Source organism: Peromyscus leucopus, chromosome 11, assembly GCF_004664715.2.
Source record: "Peromyscus leucopus breed LL Stock chromosome 11, UCI_PerLeu_2.1, whole genome shotgun sequence".
In the NCBI taxonomy this organism is placed as follows: Eukaryota; Metazoa; Chordata; class Mammalia; order Rodentia; family Cricetidae; genus Peromyscus; species Peromyscus leucopus.
In genome coordinates this window covers 43,919,023-43,940,252 of record NC_051072.1, presented here as the reverse complement: position 1 = coordinate 43,940,252, position 21,230 = coordinate 43,919,023, and the positions used below count along the sequence as shown (strand labels likewise).

Genomic DNA, 21,230 nt, shown 5'->3' with positions numbered 1-21,230 from the left:
TACAGGGTAAGAAACCCTGTAATCTTAGGCAGTGTGCTATTTCATGTCCAACATGGGGCACACCGGGCTAGAGGAGGTCCTCGCACTGTCTGGAGCCATTGCTGCTCCATGGATTGCAGGAGGCAGACTCACTGCATTTCTGAAAACATGGGGCTTTATGAAGCTCTTGTATTTGACATGAGGGGACCAGTTGACATTTCAACGTTTCAAGGATTTTTCACATAAGTATCTGAAAAGAATTTTAACATTTGGATCCCCATGAGTAGCCAAGGTCACTGCATTCCACCCCATACATTTTCTTCTTCAGGGCTTTCCTGGACACATAATCATATTACAGCATCACTGGAAGAGAGTAAAGATAAGCATTGAACTACACATGGACTTTGGTTCTGAAGTTACCTGATCTTCCCGGGAAGTTCCCTTCTTCGGCTGCTGCTTCCTCAGAGCTTCGTACTTTTGCTTTTCTCGCCTGTATTCTGCAACAGCGCCATCTGGGGCAGCCTCTTCCTCTGCAGAACAGGAGCATGTACTCAGTGCGGCTGCACAAAGGTCTGGGAGTCATGTACACACTCAGCTCTCCAAATAGGGAGCTCAATTATGCCTTGTTTTCCCCCATTAATTAAAACAAAACCAAAAAGAAAAAACAAAAAAAAACAATGCAACGTGATCCCCCAAAATCTATTATTTTTTTCAACTACAAAGTGACCTGCATTCAATTTGTTAATTTTTGCAGTTTTTCCTATACTATACTATTTTGTTTTTCTTTTATATACTCACTTAAGGCTGACTGTAAAATAATTTATTTCACTTTAAAAATAATTTAGATTTTTCTAAAATTCAGTAGTACTACTTTATATTGTTTCTTTCCTTATGATATGCATTTTCAAATATTGGTTGATGTTTCAATTATTCATCAACTTTGCTCCTCCCACAGTTAAAATAACAAAAGTGAACTTCAGCTTGATGGAAAATAGAAAATAAATATGCCTGCAAATTAAGTCAAGACAGCAGAAGGAGAAAAAAAAAAGTAAGTTTTACTAAGTCAGAATTTGGACAACCAATCTACACACTCCAGCACCACAATGAACAAATGAACAAACAAACAACGTATAGTAATAGTGTCAGAAACACACATGCTTAGTAACCGCATGTGAGGAGAGGATCCCTAGATGTGCTGTACATAAAATGATTTTCACACACACACACACACACACACACACACACACACACACACACACAAGCCAGGCGGTGGTGGCGCACGCCTTTAATCCCAGCACTCGGGAGGCAGAGGCAGGCAGATCTCTGTGAGTTCGAGGCCAGCCTGGGCTACCAAGTGAGTTCCAGGAAAGGCGCAAAGCTACACAGAGAAACCCTGTCTCGAAAAACCAAAAAAAAAAAAAAAAAAAAAAAAAAAGATTTTCACAATAGATTGGTAGAGATTCCTTTCACATTTCCCCTGGAATTACAGTTTCAATTCTCAGTCTCCTTACTGTCCCCTCACAGCCGCGCTTGCACCATCCTGGGATCTAGCACCTTGGTGCCTTTAAGATCCTTATATGAGGCAGTCAAGGCTTTCACACCCCGTGCCCCACTCCCCCCACCCCCCATGGTGCTGGGGCTCAAGTAAAGGGCTTCAAATTTGCTCAGCACATGCTCTACCGATGAGCTACACACACCCTGGCCCTGATGCACTCCTTCCTAGGCCCATCTCTCACTTTGCCCTGTCCACCTCAAAGTGTTTTCCTTCGCTTTCCATTCCTCTAGAAACTCACCCTGCTGTCTCGACTCCCTCCTTACCTTTTGTTGTTGTTGTTTTTTTTTTTTTTTCTTTAAGGAATACTAAGAACATTCCATCTCCATTCCCCAATTACATTTTCAGCCTAATTCCTGCTCATTCTGTAGGTCTCAGCCGGGCTGGCACTTGGTCCCAGCACCCTTTCTGGTTGTAGTCATTGATTCTGGTCTGGAGGTCCCTCTGAGCTTGTAGACTGCCTCTTAGCACTTACCAGACTTTATGGTAATTTATTGTTTACTCTTCTTTCCCCACTAAGGGACATTAAAATCCTTGAGGGAAAGTCATCTTTTCCCATCGCTTAGAGCAGAGCTTGGCAAGTGGTACATGCTGATAACTAACAAAGTCAATAAAAATGAAACTTAAGAGGAGGGAAATGAACAGGCCGTGGGTCAGTCTGATCCCCAGGCTGCAGCATAACTATTGTGGCTCTGGATCTGTCATATTAGGCAGTCAGTTATATTCATATTCTGCTGTTTTCTTAGGGCAGAATTTTGTAAAATTCTAATGCTAACAAATGTCCTCAGAACTAGCTAGTGTTAAAAACAAAAGACAGGTCTCCTAAGATCTTCAGGTACAAGACAGTGAAAGCCTTTTGTGTGTGTGTGTGTGTGTATGTGAAGAACTTAAAAATAAAGGGGAATATTGATAGATGTGTTGAGCTACGATTGCCACAGCTAAGTCAAGTTAATATTCAACCACGCTTATTTTAATGATTCTAACATGCATTCCTTTATGAATGACCTCTGTTAGTAAGGGTTAGTCTCTTGATTTCACTTTTAAGGAGTGTTTACAAAGTCGACTTTAAAAACATTGAAATAAGGAAGGTCTTACTCTGTAGCCCAGGCTGCCCTCAAATGTTAAGATCCTCCTGCTTCAGCCTCTCCAGGGGCTGCAATTACAGAGGCTTGCTACTGCGCCCAGCTTCAGTAAATATAGTCTTTAAATTGTGCAACAAGGAAGCCTTCTAAATCAAAATTTAAAAGCCAGCGATAGATAAATTTAGGCATATAATAAAGCATGAAAATTCTACAGCTGTGCTGGCTAGAGTAGAAGCCTTCACATAATTTATAGAATAGTACTAACTTCATCTTGGAGTCCAGTAACGACAAAAGTTTTAAAGAGCTATATTGAGGGATACTTTATATACAGTGAAATTCATTTGGGGTATAAAATATAGCCACTCTGGTATTGTGTGTAATGTGTTTTTCTACTCTCTCTCTCCCTTTTGTGAGCTATCTACGAATTGTTTACTCACTCCAAGATCACAGAAGTTCTTTTCCCCCACGTTTTTCTTTAAAGTATACAGTTTCAGCTCTTTTTCATACTTAAAAGTAAGAAATTTTTACTCTGTTACTGATTTTGATCAACATTCCAGGTATATTTTCACTCTTGCTTGAGGGGGGCTGATCTGTACCTTCTCTCTACTCCTGTCATTATGAAAACCATTTATTCTGATTGAGGGAAACACACGTTACTTTGAGCGGAGTCTAAAGCTACCCAGAGTCTGACTGAGATAAGGATCCCTGAGTAGGTATGCTTTTAGATATGGAAATAGTTCAGTTTCACTCTTTCTCTGCAATTTCCACATTTTAAATTACAGGGAAAAGTAAAGGTAACTTTAATGAATCACTTTATCCCCTCCATATTTATTCAACTATATCTTTATATATTTCCTAGTCATGATAATGAAAATACAGGTACGTAGTACAGCTATAACTGAACACATTGCCCTGATAATATCCGAATATCGTAAAACTCAGTCATCCTTCCTAAAAGTATGTTCATACCTACTTTCACCAAAGTGTTGTATAATGTAACTGGTGGTGTTAACGGCAAGCATCTAAAAAGTGAGTGAGTCACTCATGAATTTTAGAATCTCTTAAATGCAATCTCTCTGGTAAGTCAAATTAAAATGACCGAAATTGTTATCTCCAATTGACAAGTGGCAGAATCAATTGTAATGTAAAAAATGTTAAGGAAAAGTTGGATAAAACTGTGGGACTTTCCATCATTACTTAAATTATTCCAGATCAAATAACAACTATCGTTATCTCCACGCTCTCTCTTTGGGGGTTTGAGTGTGGTCTCTAGCACTTCTTGTACTTACCCCCTCCCCCCACCCCGTAACTACATCCATTCTCAGGAAAGCTCCAGGTCAACAGTTCTCAAGAGGCACACTGAAACTACGCAGAATTCTAGACTACCACCTATCCCCCACCTATCCCCCATCGCTAAAGCAACTGCCATCCAACACAGTTCTGGACTGTAATCTTACCTTGACTACAGCTTTGCCTTCCGAAGAGGGATACTGTAAAAACGAGACTTTTAACTCTCTAGTGACAAGTAAAAGCATTTTGACTTTAATATAACTGACTGAAATTTGTAATGAAAACTAAGAATGTGAATACTTGGAACCTTATGGTTAAATAGGTAAATCACAGACTGCAACCTAATGCTCCCCACCCCTTAGAATGTTCTAGAAGGACCCACAGATTCTTCGGTGTCACAGAAGTTACATTTTTCAGCTGTAACTACCTTTGTGCTTGATTACTTGAGTGCATTCTGGAGGTTCTTAGTGTTTATTGGTGATTTATTCCAATTTAATTTGTGTTTTTAATGATATGCTCAATATACTCAATAGAGGTAAGAAAATGCCAGAGATCCACAGCCAAACACCAGGCTGAGCTCCAGGAAACCAGTCAAAGAGAGAGAAGAGGGATTCTATGAGCAAGGGCATCAAGATTATGATGGGGCAAACTACAGAGACAACCAAACCAAACCAGTGGGAACTCATGAACTTTAGACCAACGGCTGTAGAGCCTGCATGGGACTGGAGTAGGCCCTCTGAATATCGAGACAGTTGTGTAGCATGATCTGCTTAAGGGGGCCCCTGGTAGTAGGATCAGAATCCATCCTTGGTGCATGAACAGGCTCTTTGGGATTCTATGATGGGATACCTCGAACAGCCTTGAGGCAGGGGGAGGGGCTTGGACCTGCCTCTACTAAAGGTACCTCCCCATGAGAGGCCTTCCTGTCTTGTAGGAGGGAATGGGGGGTGGGTTGGGAATGGGGAGGTTGGAGGGGCAGGAGAGGGAAGAGGGGGATCTTTGGTATGTAAAATGAATAAATTGTCTTCTTAATAAAAAAAGGGGGAAAGGTCTATTTAGTTATAAGAGAAATCTTTAATTAAATGAAAACAGATTCTAATAAATCATTTCTAATAGAAAAAAAGAGGTAAGAAAGTGCCCCATTGCTTCTATTTACAGTAGACTGGTAAGAAATGAGAACACAGATGCATTGCTTGAGTTTGGGGATAGGGCAAGACAGACGGCTGGGCCCTGCAGATTGTTTTAAGGGTGGTCTTGCTAATCTGCTTATTTCCAGAACAGACAATTTTAGTAGTGAAATGTGCTGCACTCTGGCTCAGTCTGATCTTATCCTGTGATAATTTTCTCACACAGTTATAAAATAAAGACAGATGCGCTTCACAGTACTTATGAAGGGAAATTGGTGCTGCTTTGTGTTTGTATGCCTGCATGTAGGGTTAAAATTTGTTTATTATTATTTTTACTTTTATGTGTATGAACATTTTGCCTGCATGTATATCTGTGTACCACCATGTGCCTCACACCCATGGAGGGCATCAGATCCTCTGGAACTAGAATTACAGTTTTGAGCAGCCATGTGGGTGTGCTAGGAATTGATCACAGGTCCTTTGGAAGAGCAGCTAGTGATCTTAACCACTGAACAATCTCTCCAGAAATGGATTAGTTGTTTTGATTCACCTCCAAGTAACTAAAATACAATATACGATTAAATGTTATTTACTAAGATACATTGATGGGATAAAAGAGAAAGAATGTATCTTATGGAACTGGTATTTTCTTCTAAAAATTTAAAAGATTTTCTAAACGAAAGTTTGTAAAAAATCATTTCAGTTATAGCTGAAAATTACCTATATATCTACCTAAAGTAATATTCAAAATCTTTAATTCTTACAAAAGCAATTTTCCTGTTTGCTTACAAAAGCAAATTTGCAACTGTTTCACAGTAAATAAGTCTCTTCTTAGAAATGTAAGTTTACGCCGGGCGTTAGTGGCACACGCCTTTAGTCCCAGCACTCGGGAGGCAGAGGCAGGCGGATCTCTGTGAGTTCGAGGCCAGCCTGGGCTACCAAGTGAGCTCCAGGAAAGGTGCAAAGCTACACAGAGAAACTCTGTTTCGAAAAAACCAAAAGAAGAAAAAAAAAAAAAAAAAGAAATGTAAGTTTACTAATGAATTCCATCTCTTACAACCACAAGAAATAATGACAAGATTTGGTTGACTCTGTTCATAGAAATTAAAGGTAGAAAAGATTTATTGCATAACTTCTTTTACCTGTTTGGCAAAGAAGCGTTTAAAAATGAAAGTCAGTTTTGGATCAAGAACCAATACAATATAATAGCATTTGAGAGTCGTTGCTGCTCTTCCAGAGGACCCAGGTTAGGCTCCCACACCAATACAGTTGCTTACACCATCTGTTACTCCAGTTCCGGATGACATGATACTCTCTTCTGGCCTCCACAGATACTAGGCATTCACATGGCACACATACATACATGCGGACTCATAAAATAAAAATAAATTCTTTTTTAAAAAAAGAATTAAGATAATCTGGCCACTAATTTTTTATGTGGGAAACATACTAGGCAAAATAGAATGACCTAATCAAATTCATCATATATAATTTTCTTTTCTACAAATTAGTAATTCTAAAGCCATTAAAGCTGGACAAGTCTAGGTAGGCATATTGCCTTCAAGACATATTCTCTGGCCATTCTAGCTCTTTGTTTAGTGAAGTGAGGTGGTTTTTAAAACTGATTAATTAATCTATCTATCTTAACATCACTTGCCTTAAGGATGTCTTTTCCTTCTGCTTTCATTTCTAGTCAAAAAGATGAAGGGCCTGAGATGGCTGCGGGGTCCACGGATGCTTCACTGGGAAGGGTCTGTGACACCAGGATGAAGCCTAGTCAGGTTCCATCTGAACTGAATGGAAACTGTAGCTCAAACACTTTGACAAGGGCAATTCAGCTAAAGGTAAATGAATCTTCTATACAAATGCTGTTAACTCGTTCACTTCCGAACAGTGTGTATGCATGCTGTGTCCATATTAAGATAAAGTATGATATACTATGAATACTCATATAGTCACGGAACACTTATTTTCCATGTTTTCAGTTCTCATCAGTAAGCAGATTAATTTTCTTAGTTCTGAATTTCAACTTATCAATTCTGTTTAGTTGTGTCTAATCAGTTTTGAATCGCCTACTCAGATACTGACTTTAAAAGCTATATGATTTTTATTAATTTATAGAAGTTATATTTGGCTCTTTTTCAAATTCATTTACCTTTTTCATAACTATATTCATCTATTCTGGTTTTTATTCTTAAACAGCCTCTCCAGCTATTAAAACATACTTATTTCTTTTAGACTCTTGGGGTCCTTTTGCTATGCCTTCTGGCTTTGCCTACAGAAGTTATTTCTCATGTTTCTAAGATTAGTTTATTTCAGACACGTATGTATTTTCATCATACTCCACAGGAAATTTTGTCACATTTATTGTGTAAAGGTTCCTTTGCATTTGTTTCTCCAAGACAATCAAGGCATTCTATTGGCCCAAGGCTATCTTTTGACATTTTGATTTAACATTCCTATACCATACAGGTGGCCAGACTTTATAAGCATGTCTACTGGAGGCTTAGAGTCTTGTTTTTGCTTTAACGAGAAACTTTCTTTTTCCTTCCTTTCATAGTCCTGAAAAATGTCGGGTTTTTTTTTTTTTTTTTTTTTTTTTTTTTTTTCCTGGATCTTTCCAACTTAAGACTGCATACTCTGTTCAACTCTGAGATTAAGACTTCAACTCTGGCTATTAGAATGAGCTATGAGAGCATACACCTGGGTCCAGTGCCCTCTGGGCAAGCACAGTCTAGCAGCAGCTTGCTCACTGGACATTCCCTCTGTTTCTAGGATCTAGGACTACCCTTCTTTCTGTCTCTCTCTTCCCCCACCCTCCTCATAAGCATGCACAATTGCCTAAATAATAAAGTGGAGTTGGACCATAGTTTATCTAGCACTTCCATACATCTGTAGAACAGAGTTGGTGAGAGCTGCCAGACCAGGAAGTAGTGCCTTTGTTCTGCCTACGTTTGAGTCATTCTGAACAAACAAAAACTGAATACGCAACTGGATGTTTCTAGTAGTATAAAACTGGACAATAAAGTATGCAAGAAATTAAAAAACATTTAGTTTCAGAGTGGTCTATGTTTTATTAAGCTTCTTATAAATCTCAATTAAATTGGACTATGATGCAGTAATACAATATGACTACTTATCATCAACCAAAATTTTTATGGAGTATATTATAAATAGGAATTTAGGGCAGAAAGAGAGAACATTTATAAAAGACCTGCTGCATGTTAGGCAACAAGTTGAGATACTCTTGATAGCCATGAAAGAAGTGTCCAAAATTTATTTTACAAATGAGAAAAACAACAACAACAACATAGGATCCCACAATAAGATCTGGTGATACAGGCTTAGCCCAGGTCTACAAAATAATAGAGACCTACAGTATTCTTGAGGTTTTTCAATTAAAACTTCAAGTTCAGAACACTTCATGTGCCTAATACTCAAAGAGATGTTTGGAAAGGGATGTGAAGGGTAAACAAACATAAAATATGTGAAAATATTAAGAAATCCAGCTACTTATTATAATGTAAGCACCAAAACTGGCTTCATGTGTAGAATACCACTATTCTAGAGGGTTTAAACATTTCTTGTTAGAGCATTAGGAAAAAATGTGAAACTATTAGCTCTCTCTGACACCAAGACAGGTCAGATCTTGAAGGGGCTTGAGAGATGAGTCCCAGTAACACCAGGACCACACCCTCCCAACTGGAGGACCAGAGCCATATGGTAAGCCGAGAACCTTCTAAATCTAAGCTCTTTGCTTACGGATGAGGCAACTAAGTGCTAAGTAAATAAAGTTACTTAGCTAGTGTTCCATGTGAGGCAGTCGCTACAGCTTGTAAGAGTACAAACACCTGTGTTCCTGCCTGCCATAACCTTCCCTCTACAAGCTAGTCAGTCGTTTTTATCTCCGTTCCACCTGAATTTCTAACAAATGAACTGATGGGATCTACCCACAAACCTCATTCTACAGGTAAAGAGTTTAATTCTTCTATGGCTCTGGGATCAGAACTCAAGGAGCTAGCAGCCCCATCTAAGAAGTAATAAATTTATTCATTAAACCAAGCACGCATCAAGCAAGTGAGCACACAGCAAGCAAGGCATTCCGCAAACATGCAACTAACAAGCCGCCAACAAACATGTATTTAAAGGCTTCTGTATGCCAAAAGCCTGCTTATAAATGGTTTTGAGTGCTACTGGATCCATCACCTCAAAAACAGTTTGTGAAATTTCCATAATAAATAAAAATTTGTATGTAAATAAAGGTGGTCATAATAATAGTAAATATATTTGGATGACCAACGGCAAAGACTGCTACTAATGTGCCGATGAGTTTATCATACAGTCTGGAAATGACAAAACATTTTTTCATCAAAATTTTAATTTATTAGAACTTAAATCCAGGAAAAGTGTGCCACACTTGACAATAACTACCACAACAGTAAATATTTAAAGTAAAGACTCACTATGTGCCAAATACTAGTAAATGAAGTATGTTCTTATAACCATCAACCCTATAAGGAAGGCATGCTATTAATCCCATTTTGCTGATTGGTAAATTAAGGTACCAAAAGATTTAATCAAGTAACTCATAAATATTAAACTGGGAGTAGAGTGTAAACTCATGTCTGGCTCTAAAATAATAAGCTCTTAATTAGTTTAGGGGTGTGTGTGTTGCGGGGGTAGGCAGGCAGGGAGGCAAGACAGACAAGACAGACAGAGACAGAGAAACAAAAAAGAAAAGGAAAGTTATAATTGAACATGCAAAGGAATCAAGAATACAACCATGTTTTAGTAAATGAAATTGAATATAGAAAAGAGGCCTTGTGGGACTGAAGAGATGGCTCAGTGGTTAAGAGCACTGACTGCTCTTCCAGATGACCCAGGTTCAGTTCCCAGCACCCACATGGTAGCTCACAACTGTCCATGTAACTTCAGTTCCAGGAAATCCAACACCCTCACAGACATACATGCAGGCAAAACACCAATGCACATAAAATAAAAATAAATTAATTTAAAAAAAGAGGTCCCATACTTCCCTCTAGTTTCAAATATACGGCTCAATGGACAATGAAAGAGTACAAGAACCACGATTTCTACCTCCAAACAATCTCTTCCGGACTTTCCTTGACTCCCCACAATCCCAGCTCCTCAACCACTGAACACATACTGTAACTCCTAAGGGACTGTATGGTGAGCGACTGCTTTTGTCTGGAGCAATTTCAGTTGTGAATTCACAGCAGTTCCTGGCCTTGCCTAGCCCTTGGACTGTATTAGGTGCTCAATAAATAGGCGCAAAATGGACAAATAATCTTTTTAAGGCACTGAATTATAACAATGTCTGCAGTCATCTTTACTTCTACTGGATGGAATAGGTCTTTGAGGGTTGTTAAAGGTTCTAGGGCTCCAGAATATACAGACTTTTTCAATAGGTGGCTGACTAATCAAATTGATTTGTAAGGAAATTTGGGATTTCTAACCATGGTCAAATTGATGGGGAACTTGAAGCAGTTCTCCCTGAAGAAAGCCATGGATAACAAATGTCCTGGGTAGACTCTCTGCAGGAGTTGTAACCATTCACCATCTTTACCTTCTCCCATAAGAAGCTTCTGGGGATAAAGGACATAGTTCCCTAATCCCAGTCATAATGACCTTTCTTTCTTTTGAAAATCTATTATCGCAATGATTGTAACAGGAAGTCCTGTGATACCTAAATGACTGCACAATGCAATACATTATTTACTATTGTTTTTCACAATTATGGTAAATAATATTTATTATGTGACCAGAATATAAATCCTTACCTTATCTAAAAGACATGTTAGATTATAATAATAATAAAAAAAGTTTACTTTGCTATGAGTGAAACTTCACTTTGGCAATTTCACTGTATACACAGGCTGGGTTTTTTCTTCTTCATCTTTGAAGCATCATCCAGTGTATTTTCATGCTACAATGAAACAATACTGGCTCCATCTGGTGGTCAATACACCTCTATAGTTTCATAAAATTCAGTCAAAGCGGTTCAAGAATTTCGGGGTTAATTGCAATCTATCTGAACACTGAAATAGCTGAATGCTGATATTAAGCAAGTTTAATCCCATCTTATTTAGAAGGAATTGCTATTTTTTCCTCTATACTTACTCTCACTGCTTCATAGTATGTAGGTGCTTACACTAGTTCTTAAATAACACAGACTGCTTGCCTCCGTGCTTTTCTATCAGCTAATTTCAGAATATGCAGGTAACAAGTTTCTGAGAACAATAGTCAAAATTCATCCAGATTCTCAGACTGGACTCCAGTTGGACTATAAAGTATAAAAATATTCACTGATCTCCAGCTGTATTTTCCATTAGGCATTTGTAGAACAGTAGCCTGTGGGAGCTCAGATTTAGGACTTCTGTACATGTGCATTATAGTCAAAGCTTCATCTTGACTTTTAAATTATGTGTCAGAGGACTGAGTCCAGAATCACAACATGAACCATCAATGTTCAAAGTCCTTAGGCATCTGCTAGCATCTGCTAATTTTACAGACGGAGAAAATGAGGCTCAAAGAAGTTAAATGTGCTAAACTGGGAATTCCAGAAAGCAAGTTACTTAAACTGTTTTTATTACTTTTATTTATTTCCTGTGCGTGAGTGTGCATGTGTCATGGTGCATATGTAGAGGTCAGTGGACAACTTGCAGGAGCTGTTCTGTTCAGCAAGCACGTTACCCACAAAACATTTTTCTGTCCTACCTCAGTTCTGAGGCCAGGTCTGACTAGACTATTGCTCACCGATGCAGCTCTAGCGACCAGCCCGCCTCTGCTCCTCAGTGCTGGGGTTACAGGCATGCCCAGCCATGTCTAGCTTTTGTGTGGGTGCTGGGGAGTTGAACTCAAGTCTTCTTGCTTTCACAGCAAGTGCTCTTACCACTTGAGCTATCTCTGCAGCCCTGAAATGAAGTTTTCTAACAGGCCAATGCCTGTATTCCACATGAACTAGTATGTGCATTTCCTCACTGCCGATGAACACTCCCTGCAGACATTTCTCCTCCTCCTCCTTATTTTTTTGGTTTTTCCAGACAGGGTTTCTCTGTGTAGCCCTGGGGGTCCTGGAACTCACTCTGTAGACCAGGCTGGCCTCGAACTCACAGAGATCCGCCTGCTTCTGCCTCTCGAGTGCTGGGATTAAAGGCATTTGCCACTATGCCTGGCATTCACTGCAGATATTTTCAATAGCACAGTGTGATCATTTATGAAATGGACTGTATCCTTAGCACTTTAAAAATTATGGAGAAATGGCTCAGTAGAAAGTGCTTGCTGCTCTTCCAGAAGACCCAAGCTCAGTTCCCAGAACCCATGTTGGGCAGCACAAAGGCACATGGAGCTTCAGCATCAGGGCACCAGAAGCTTACTCCCGGCCTGGTGCACACACAAACACTAACATTTTAAGAAAAATTCCCTACATACTTCCTTTCTTTTACTTATAGTCCCTTAACATGCTAGAAGTAAAAAATGTTTTAATATCCCACTTTTATCTAAATGTAAAATTTTACTGCTTTTACTCAGGGTCATATTATTTTGTTGGGTTTATAATTCAAGCAACAGCTTTTTTGGGTAACAATTTATAGTCACAACAATACTTAATTGAGGTTACTAAAAAATATCATACTAAAATATATTTAAATTGATTTAGGTCATATTACTATATTTATTAAAAAATAGGGAAAGTAAGGTGAGGTTGTAGATGCTTATAATCCCAACAATTGGGAGGCTCAGTCAGGAGATGAACTAGTTCAAGTTCAGCCCTGTCAGGTACATAGGGCGGCCTTGTCTCAAAAGTCAAGAGTTGGGAATATAGCTCAATGACAGAGTGCCCTGCATGCACAAGGCCCTGAGTTCAATTCCCTGGTACTATTGTAAGGATGGATTCTGAACAAAAGATATTAAATTGGGTTTTACTCATTACTAAATAGTGGATTTACTCTGTCTGATAAGTAGCCCTTCCCCACACTTCCCCATTGTTAATGATTCCAAGAAAGAACTATAATATACAATTGACTTTTAAGGGTTACTGAGAATTACTGGGGGACACGAATAGCTTTTCCGTGAGGAGATGCAGCTTTCAACTTATCAGCTATAGTTTGTTGCTTCTGTTCAATTCACAGTCTCAACAGATGTTGACTAATGTCCCCACAGGTCCCTCTACAGAGCATACTTTGTACTTCTCCAGATGGTGTGACCCACAATTCTTACAGTTCAATAGCCATTTTGACAACATCTCCATGATACTCTACTATTCTGGATGGAGAAACTACAAATTACGTATGTAACATTAAAGCAATAAGGGGAAAAAAAAAAACAAAACCCAAAAAACTCCTTAAGTTCAAGATAAAAAGTTTTCTGAAGCCAACTATGTAGACAAAAAAGAGTGGCTAATTAGAAATTGCTGTCGGGCGGTGGTGGCCCACGCCTTTAACCCAGCACTCGGGAGGCAGACGCAGGCAGACCTCTGTAGTTTGAAGCTAGCCTGGTCTACAGAGTGAGATCCAGGAAAGGCTCCAAAACTACACAGAGAAACCTGGTCTTGAAAAAACAAAAAACAAATAAACAAAAAGAAATTGCCTACAGCTATGATCATATAACAGCAAATTAAAACATTAGAGAACATTTATGATTTTAGTAGTACTTAAAGGAAGTCTTTACTGTTTTTATTAATGCATGAGATAACATTCTCTAAATAGTAGCAAGAGTTTACATTAGTCTGTAAAATACTTGCAAGTGGGGCGTGCCAGGGCATTCATTATTTCTCCTATGTGACTGTAGAACTGAAGCAATAAAGTGAGTAAAATACAACAACTACCATCCACACCAGCACACTTTTTGGGACCTGACGTGACCGAGACACAATTCTAAGAAGACTGTGTGTGCTTTCTCACTTCACTCCATTCTGCAACAGAAGGGGTATTCTTATCCTGATTTTACCGGAGGAAGCAGAGGTTCAGAGGGTCAGTCTCCTTCCTTAGGTTATAGGGCCAATAGATGCAAGGGCAAGGGCTTGAAATCAGGCCTTTCAGACTTCTATCCTGTAACAAGGCAAACAGTTATCGTGGGGCGGGGGAGGTGACGTTGTGTATGGAAGGAAGGGAAACAATACCAGCTCCTGACATTAAACGTCAGTACACCAGACAAGAAACAAGACACACCCCACCAACTGAGGTGGGACAAATGACAGGAGAGGTTCTGAGGAGGCACTTGGGAGATTCAGGTAGCTGAGTGACAGGGAAAGCCAGACAGAGAATGAGGTGGCAAAACGGGCCTCGAAGGAGAAATAAGATTCAGTCACAGCAGATGCAAGGGGCCAGAGAACCACGGTGTTAGGATAACTCATGCAGGATGCACATGAGGAAGAGAGGGAGATCACTCTTTGAAAATGAAGAATGGATGAATAAGATGAGGAAGAGAAAAAATAAGACAAAAATGTGACCCTGAAAGTGCTAGATCAAGGGACTGAAACTTGGTAAAAGGCAGGGGTTCCCATTTATAATCTTTGGGCCAAGACTGCAAGAAACCATTCTTAAGTGTGTTGAGTCTCTGTGAAACTCCAGAACGTTTGAAAGGGTTATTTTTAAAATTATAGCTCTAGCTTGGGGTAGTTAATGGGATAACAGGTCCAAGTTTCTTACCCTCAATTCTTTTAATCAGTAGTTTTAGTCTTAGCAGAGTGCAGAGAAAAGGAGGGGGAGGGGGGACAGGGAGAGAAGTAGAGAGGGAGGGAGGGGAGGGAGGGAAGAAAGGAGGGAGAGAGGGAGGGAGAGAGGAGAGAGAGGAGAGAGAGTGCACGCTTTCAAACTTTGGAATTTTCTCCTCCTTTAGGTAAAGCTATTTCTTCCAGCCTTTTCAGAATACTACAATCTAAATGGGAAAACACACATGACTTTTAAAAGAGCATGGTCAGTTGCTCTGGCTTTGCTTTACTGTATCAGCATAGGTTATCTGTTTGACCATGTTTTCTCCCTATGAACTCAGTTTACGTGCAATGGTCTTCCCTAGTCTCCAGGGTTAGTGACAGCCCTAACAAATTAAATTGTGAGATGGAGGGAATATAGGAAAAAGTCACCAAACTGTCTCCTCTGAGAAGTGACTGTGTCCAACTGTCTTTCTGGAACCTGAGTTTAGAGCGTGGGTGGGGCAGGGGTCCCTCGGCTTAGCTTTAGCCTGATGCTGTGCATTGCATGCAAGTACTCAGTTTGCTGAGCCCAGCACTCAGCAGCAGGGCCTGTCTTTTCTTTTGAAAGGCAACAGTGCTTTGCAGCTCTACAGTGGAAACAGCGCTTGGTAAACTTCTGACTCCTGAAGCGCACTGGTAAGCTACAGTAGGCACTAAGTACCTTCAATGGTTCAGACGCCTCATTTGCAAAGTGGAAACTCTCCTGGGTTAAGTTACTTCTCAGATGGGTAAGAATGAACTGTAATGAAAGCTGTGGCAGGACTCTGCACAGTGTCTGTGTTATATAAATATGAGGTATTATTATTTGGCAGTGACTAATAGGCACTGTATTTTACACTTATAAGCAATTTTTTATAGTCATAACTCCTTTCAAATAGTTAAACCTCACTTGAAGAAGCAGAAAGTAGATACAATTTTTCATTTAGTTACATACATGTTTGAATAAAATATATTTCTGTATATTCAATTCTATTTTCAAGGCACCAATAAAAGTCTAAGGAGGAATGTTAAAAATTCTTTTGTGAAATGATCAAAACTTAATTTATATTTTCTATGTATTTGGATGCTCAGATGTATAACAGCTTACCATGAGGATTACCTATAATTCTGAACTTGCTTAATGGAACCCTGACTGGTGGACCATGCTTCGCCGTTCCTGTTTTCTGTTTACAGCATGCACTTTCACGGAGCCCTGAATGAGGGCTTCGGGCACAACTCACTGAAACAATTGGGAACTGGCTGCACTGGAAAGCGCACGGGGTTCCACTTGGAAATCCGTCCATTCAGTAAAAGCTGCAAACTGGAAAAGCATATGATGCCCAAATGTCCACCATTCTGAGGCTACCCCACGTGAGTTTCCTAAGGGAAAGACCGTTTCTTTTTCATTAATTTGTGTTTACTATCCAAATTGTGCCTCGGCTATCATGCACCAGATACGGTCCATCTGAGGAAATGAACGAATGTTTAAAACAGGGCAAGTGACCATTCAGTGCGAAGGTATCTTAGGAAGGAAGATGAACTGTGGGAAAGTGGAACGAGGTGCAGCAGTGAGGGTTTGTGGCTCTGGCTCTTCAGGAGGCAGCAACAGGATGAACGGCCTGAGCCCAGTCTCACAAAAATGTGAAACTTCACCTAGGGGAAGACAAAAGGGAGGAGGGCGAGGGAAGAGATGAGAGATGGTATAAGCTGATGCTTCCTGGTCCCAAACCTTGAAGAGCTGTGCTAAGCAAGTGCCTTTTTAGGCTACTGTCTCCAGGCATTTCCTTGGACATTCTAAAAGCTAGACTGCTGGCAGGGAGAGGATCAACCAACATCAAGGACCTATTAAAAGTATTAGAAAGAGTCCTGTAATGGGAGAGCTGATAAAAATAAACAAACAAACCATCTCTCTCCATCTCCTACCAACTGAACTTCCTGAAGTTTACATGTTAGTGCCCTAAATAGATGAGTAAAGCTGCTCCGATCCCAGTGCCAGCTGGGCTACCTCCCTCTAAGTGATGTGTTAGGGAGGCCTCTAAACCCCGCCCCTACCGCCCTCAAACAGGCCATACAGCACTTGGTGTGGCTGCTGGTTTCCCACCAAAAGTAGACGGCAGGATCCTACTGCTGAAGACCCTTTTGGTCATAGAACATGAAATCAAGCTGAGGCTGAGACAGAAGCCCCTTCCTTATTGGTTAGTCTCCAAAGTGTCAAGAGGTACTATGCATACTCCATACTCCCGAGGGAGAATTGTCATCCAAAGTCCTACTCAGCTGAAGTGCCCACTGGCACAATAATGCCAAGTCACACGAGCATAAGCAGTCATCCTTTGATCAGATTGGAGGCCTACTTCACAGGAGGCAATCCACATCCTGTACTTGGTCAAAAGCCTATGGTTGGGGAGTTCATAGGCCTTAGTGTTGCTGCTGTTTTGCTAAGTGGGCAAGATGTGACCATCAAATTGCCACCTAAATAATTAAATTTGTGCCTACAGATTAGTGCTCCTTTCACAGCAGGCAGCAGTGACTACAAGGACCCATAACTGGTCAACATGCTGTTGAAATGTGACTGTTGAATGTGTAGCCGTAAAAGGGACTTCCAAGGCTCAGGGGATCTCACAGAAGATGGGGTGGAAACAACATAAAAGGTCGAGGGAAGAGTGAAGTAATGCAGAATGCCGTGTTGGGAATATGACATCTCTCTTTCCCTCCTGAGTCAGAACACTTGAGATTACAGGCACAAACCCCATGCAAGACTGGGCCTGTCAGTATCCTGTCATGGGGAGAGAGGTGAGAAAGTAAGAAAGGCCCCTGCGGTATCCCTTTCTCAGGACCTAGAGGTCCATAACAGAAACTAGGGGGAAGAGGCTCCAGACCTCAGCCCTTCCTGAGTATGTACTTAATTGTCATTGGGGGAGGGAGAGATATTTTCTTCAGTAGTGTAGCCACTGATAATGAGCCCACGGACCTACAAATAATTCTTCACTTAGGACCTGCGAGCAACTATAATAGAACTCATTAGGTAGCTGAAATAAATAAATAACTGAAATGGACTAGGTGGGAAGAGATAGGGGATCAGTGGAACAGAGGGGAGCAGGAGAAGGTAATGGAGTGAACATGATAAAAAACATATTGGAAATATGTATAAGATGTCATGATGAAACCCATTATATACAATCAACACATTCTAATTAAAAAAGAATCAATAGAAATATATTGCTCATCAGGATGACTTATCAAACTAAAGTCTCCAGATGTGGTATTACAAAACATACTTTCTAGATAAAAGACAAAATTCAAAATGGATTCTGTTTTGAAAGAGCATGAATTAATACTTTAATGCAGAGGATTATTTGGGTTTGTCTGAGAAGTTCCATAAACAGAATTGCCACTACAGTAATCTTACACTCTTTCTTGGTGAAGTGAAATATTTCTCACTCTTATTTTGGATTAGAACATAATTAGAGTCACATTCTCACTGATTAATTAAAAAAGTCTTTGGCTTAGTCACTGAATAAAAAGAACAAAATGAGTAAGTAGATGGGATTGAATATTTGGGGTTAGCAGCTTCTTAAGGTTCCAGGTTTGTCCTGCAAATTCTTTGTCTCCATTTTCAGAAGAGAAAACACTACTAATTAATATGGTCTTCAAGGCATGTAGTAAATACATTAAGTCACACAGATTAATAACAGTTCGAATGACAGAAAAACTAAGTAAAGCAACCTTGAGAAATATTTTCTGAGTAGCCAACTTTATTCTATTCTTTCCCAATCCTCACCCAGCATCTTTACGAAATACATGCCACAGACTAGCAAAATCTTTGGCAGAGTAGAGTAAATTTTGAAATTGTTTTCCCTTCAACCACACCCAAATGAGTGAAAATAAGCACAATTATTCTTCTATAGATGCCTCACATGGCAACTTAGTAGAACATGGAATAAAGTATGAGGGATTTCTGTGAGTTTTGTAGCAGGCATGACTTCTTTTTGATGTTGTTTTCCTAGAGCCGACTCATGTCTCCTAAAGTCTCCAATGATGCTGAGCTAAGATGTGCAGAAATGAACCGGAGGGATGAGAAAAAGGAAAGCAAGGTGCTGATTCTTGGCTTGGCTCATATGAAGGGAGTCCAAGGTGTAAGGATGCTTAAGATCTACCGGTAAGGTATGCTAACACAGTGCTGGGCATGTCCTGCCACCAGCAAGAGCACGACTACAGATCACGAGGTGAGCACTCTCTTATGCGACAGCCTTTGCTGGGTGCCCGAGAGCAGGCAGCTGTTCTGTCACTGCTCTTGAAGTTATCCTCGGGAAGGAAGAGTGGAGATGACTGAATGAAGACCCACACCCTTTCCACCCCGTCCGGTTCACACACACACACACACACACACACACACACACACACACACACACACACACACACACAGTTTACAGGAACCGTATCATTCCTGCTCTCGTCTGTATGAGCTCACGGCGCTGTATCCTGTCTGAAGCACTGTCTATTTAGCTAAATGTACTCATCTCAACCAGGAGCCTAAACATGGGTATAAGCAAGGGCCTTTTAGTGCAGAAGATGACCCACCTAGGAACGGAAGCAAAGTGCTGGGATGCTACTTACTTTTTACTGTATCTTTTAAACTTTTTTCTTTTGCTGTTATACACAGTATACAACATACACATTTAGCAGCAACTACTCGTGAGTACACAACTTGAAGTATTCCAAATTTATTTTACAACCTACCTGTCTATCTATTTCCAGATATTCAAAATATAAAATAGGCATACAATAGAAGCTATTTGGTTATTAAAAGGCAAAGAAGTGCTTTGACACATGCTATACTATGGATGGACCTTGACAACATGCTGAGAAGAAACCAGTAATTTAAAAACTATATATGTCCTGCTGTGGTTGGATTTAGAACCACTTAGGAGACTAGTGAGCCAAACCTCTGGGATTGGCTTGGATGGCATCTCCAGAGATGATTAACTAAGGGAGAATATATGGACCCTGAATGTAGGTGGCACAATCTATAGACCAGGTTTCTGGAGGGTCTAATATGGGGGGAGAGGGAGGGAGTGGGGACAGACAGACAGACAGAGACAGAGTCAACTGACTGCTGGCATTCTCCTATTCTCTGCTTTCTGGATGGCCATAAAGTAATTATCTCTCCTCTGCCATATGTTTGTCTCCTCTGCCACATGCTTCCTCTGCCACATGTTTCCTCTATCATACATTTTCACTGCCACAGGCTTCCTCTGCCACAGGCTTCCTCTGCCATGTCTTGTCCATGGGACCAAACAATCACAAATCAAAGCCTGACACAGTAAGCCAAAATAAACTCTTCCTCCTGCTTAAGTTGTTTCTGTTTGGTATTTTGTCACGGCAATGAGAAAAGAAACTAAAATGTCCTGGACAGAGAAATCTCTAGAGATAGGGAGTTGATTAGTGATTGGTTAGATCTGGAGACTGAGGCTGTAACAGATGCTAGCTAAAGGTCATAAAATGTCCCAAAGTGACTGTGACTAAAAACCATTAAAACGGGTGAGTTACACAGGATGTGAATCACCTCAAACAGCTTTACAAAACGACCCACCCTCTAGTCTACAGGTGGAATGGATGCCCAGTGCCAGCTGGTTCTAGCTGAATTACTCTATCCAGAAGCTGAGCTAGAGTGAACAGCCTCAACTGTCCTTTCATAAACCATTCCATGTTGATTTAAAAGACACTTTGTCTCCTTCCCATGCTACATATAAACCTCATTCATATCATGGGTTAAAATAATTTTCAGACTGCTTAAGCAACCAAAAGTAAATCATAAAATAATTATAAGAAAACATCAACAAACATTTTAATGATTTTCCTCAGATATATTGGTCATTGGAGACATATCTCTTGTAAAAATGTCTAATAATGAATACTATCATAAGACTGAAATCAAGATACTAAATATAAACTGGAAAACAAAAGCAAAAAGAATATTATGCTTATTTATATAAAAAATAACATAACTGTATGAAACTTGCAAAAAAAGGAGTGGGAGATGCATGTGTTAACTCCTTTTGAGTCAAATACTAACTTGATATAAATTCTATGCAGATACTGAAGCCTCCTTCACTACAAGGGCATCTGCTGGTCTCAATAACTGACACTGAATTTGATGGTGAAAGACTGAATGCTTCCCTTGGAAGACGTGGAACCAAGCAACTATATGTGTTCTCACCGTTTCTGTTCCTTATGCCCCAATAATGCAAGAAAAAATCAGAACAAACACAATGAAATTATCTTTGTACATAGAAAATTCAAGTAAAAAAATAAACCTCAGAAAATCTACAAAAATTTACTAACTAGTACTACTGACAGGCTTAGTTAGCAAGGCGGTAACAGTTACTAACTAGTACTACTAAACAGGCTAAGCAAGGCGGTAAAAGTTACTAACTTCTATTACCAAACAGGCTTAGTAAGGTGGTAAAAGTTACTAACCAGCACTCCTGAACAGGCTTAGCAAGGTGGTA

General features: G+C 39.9%; 1 protein-coding gene across 1 annotated transcript in view; it reads right to left on the bottom strand.

The window, feature by feature from the left end:
* Cwc27 (CWC27 spliceosome associated cyclophilin) overlaps window positions 1–21,230 on the bottom strand; it is a 180,823-nt gene that overhangs the window by 34,907 nt on the left and 124,686 nt on the right. The window contains exon 12 of the mRNA XM_028884035.2: window positions 400–509. Within this exon, the coding sequence (XP_028739868.1) occupies window positions 400–509 (110 nt within the window). The remainder of the gene's footprint in view (window positions 1–399; window positions 510–21,230) is intronic.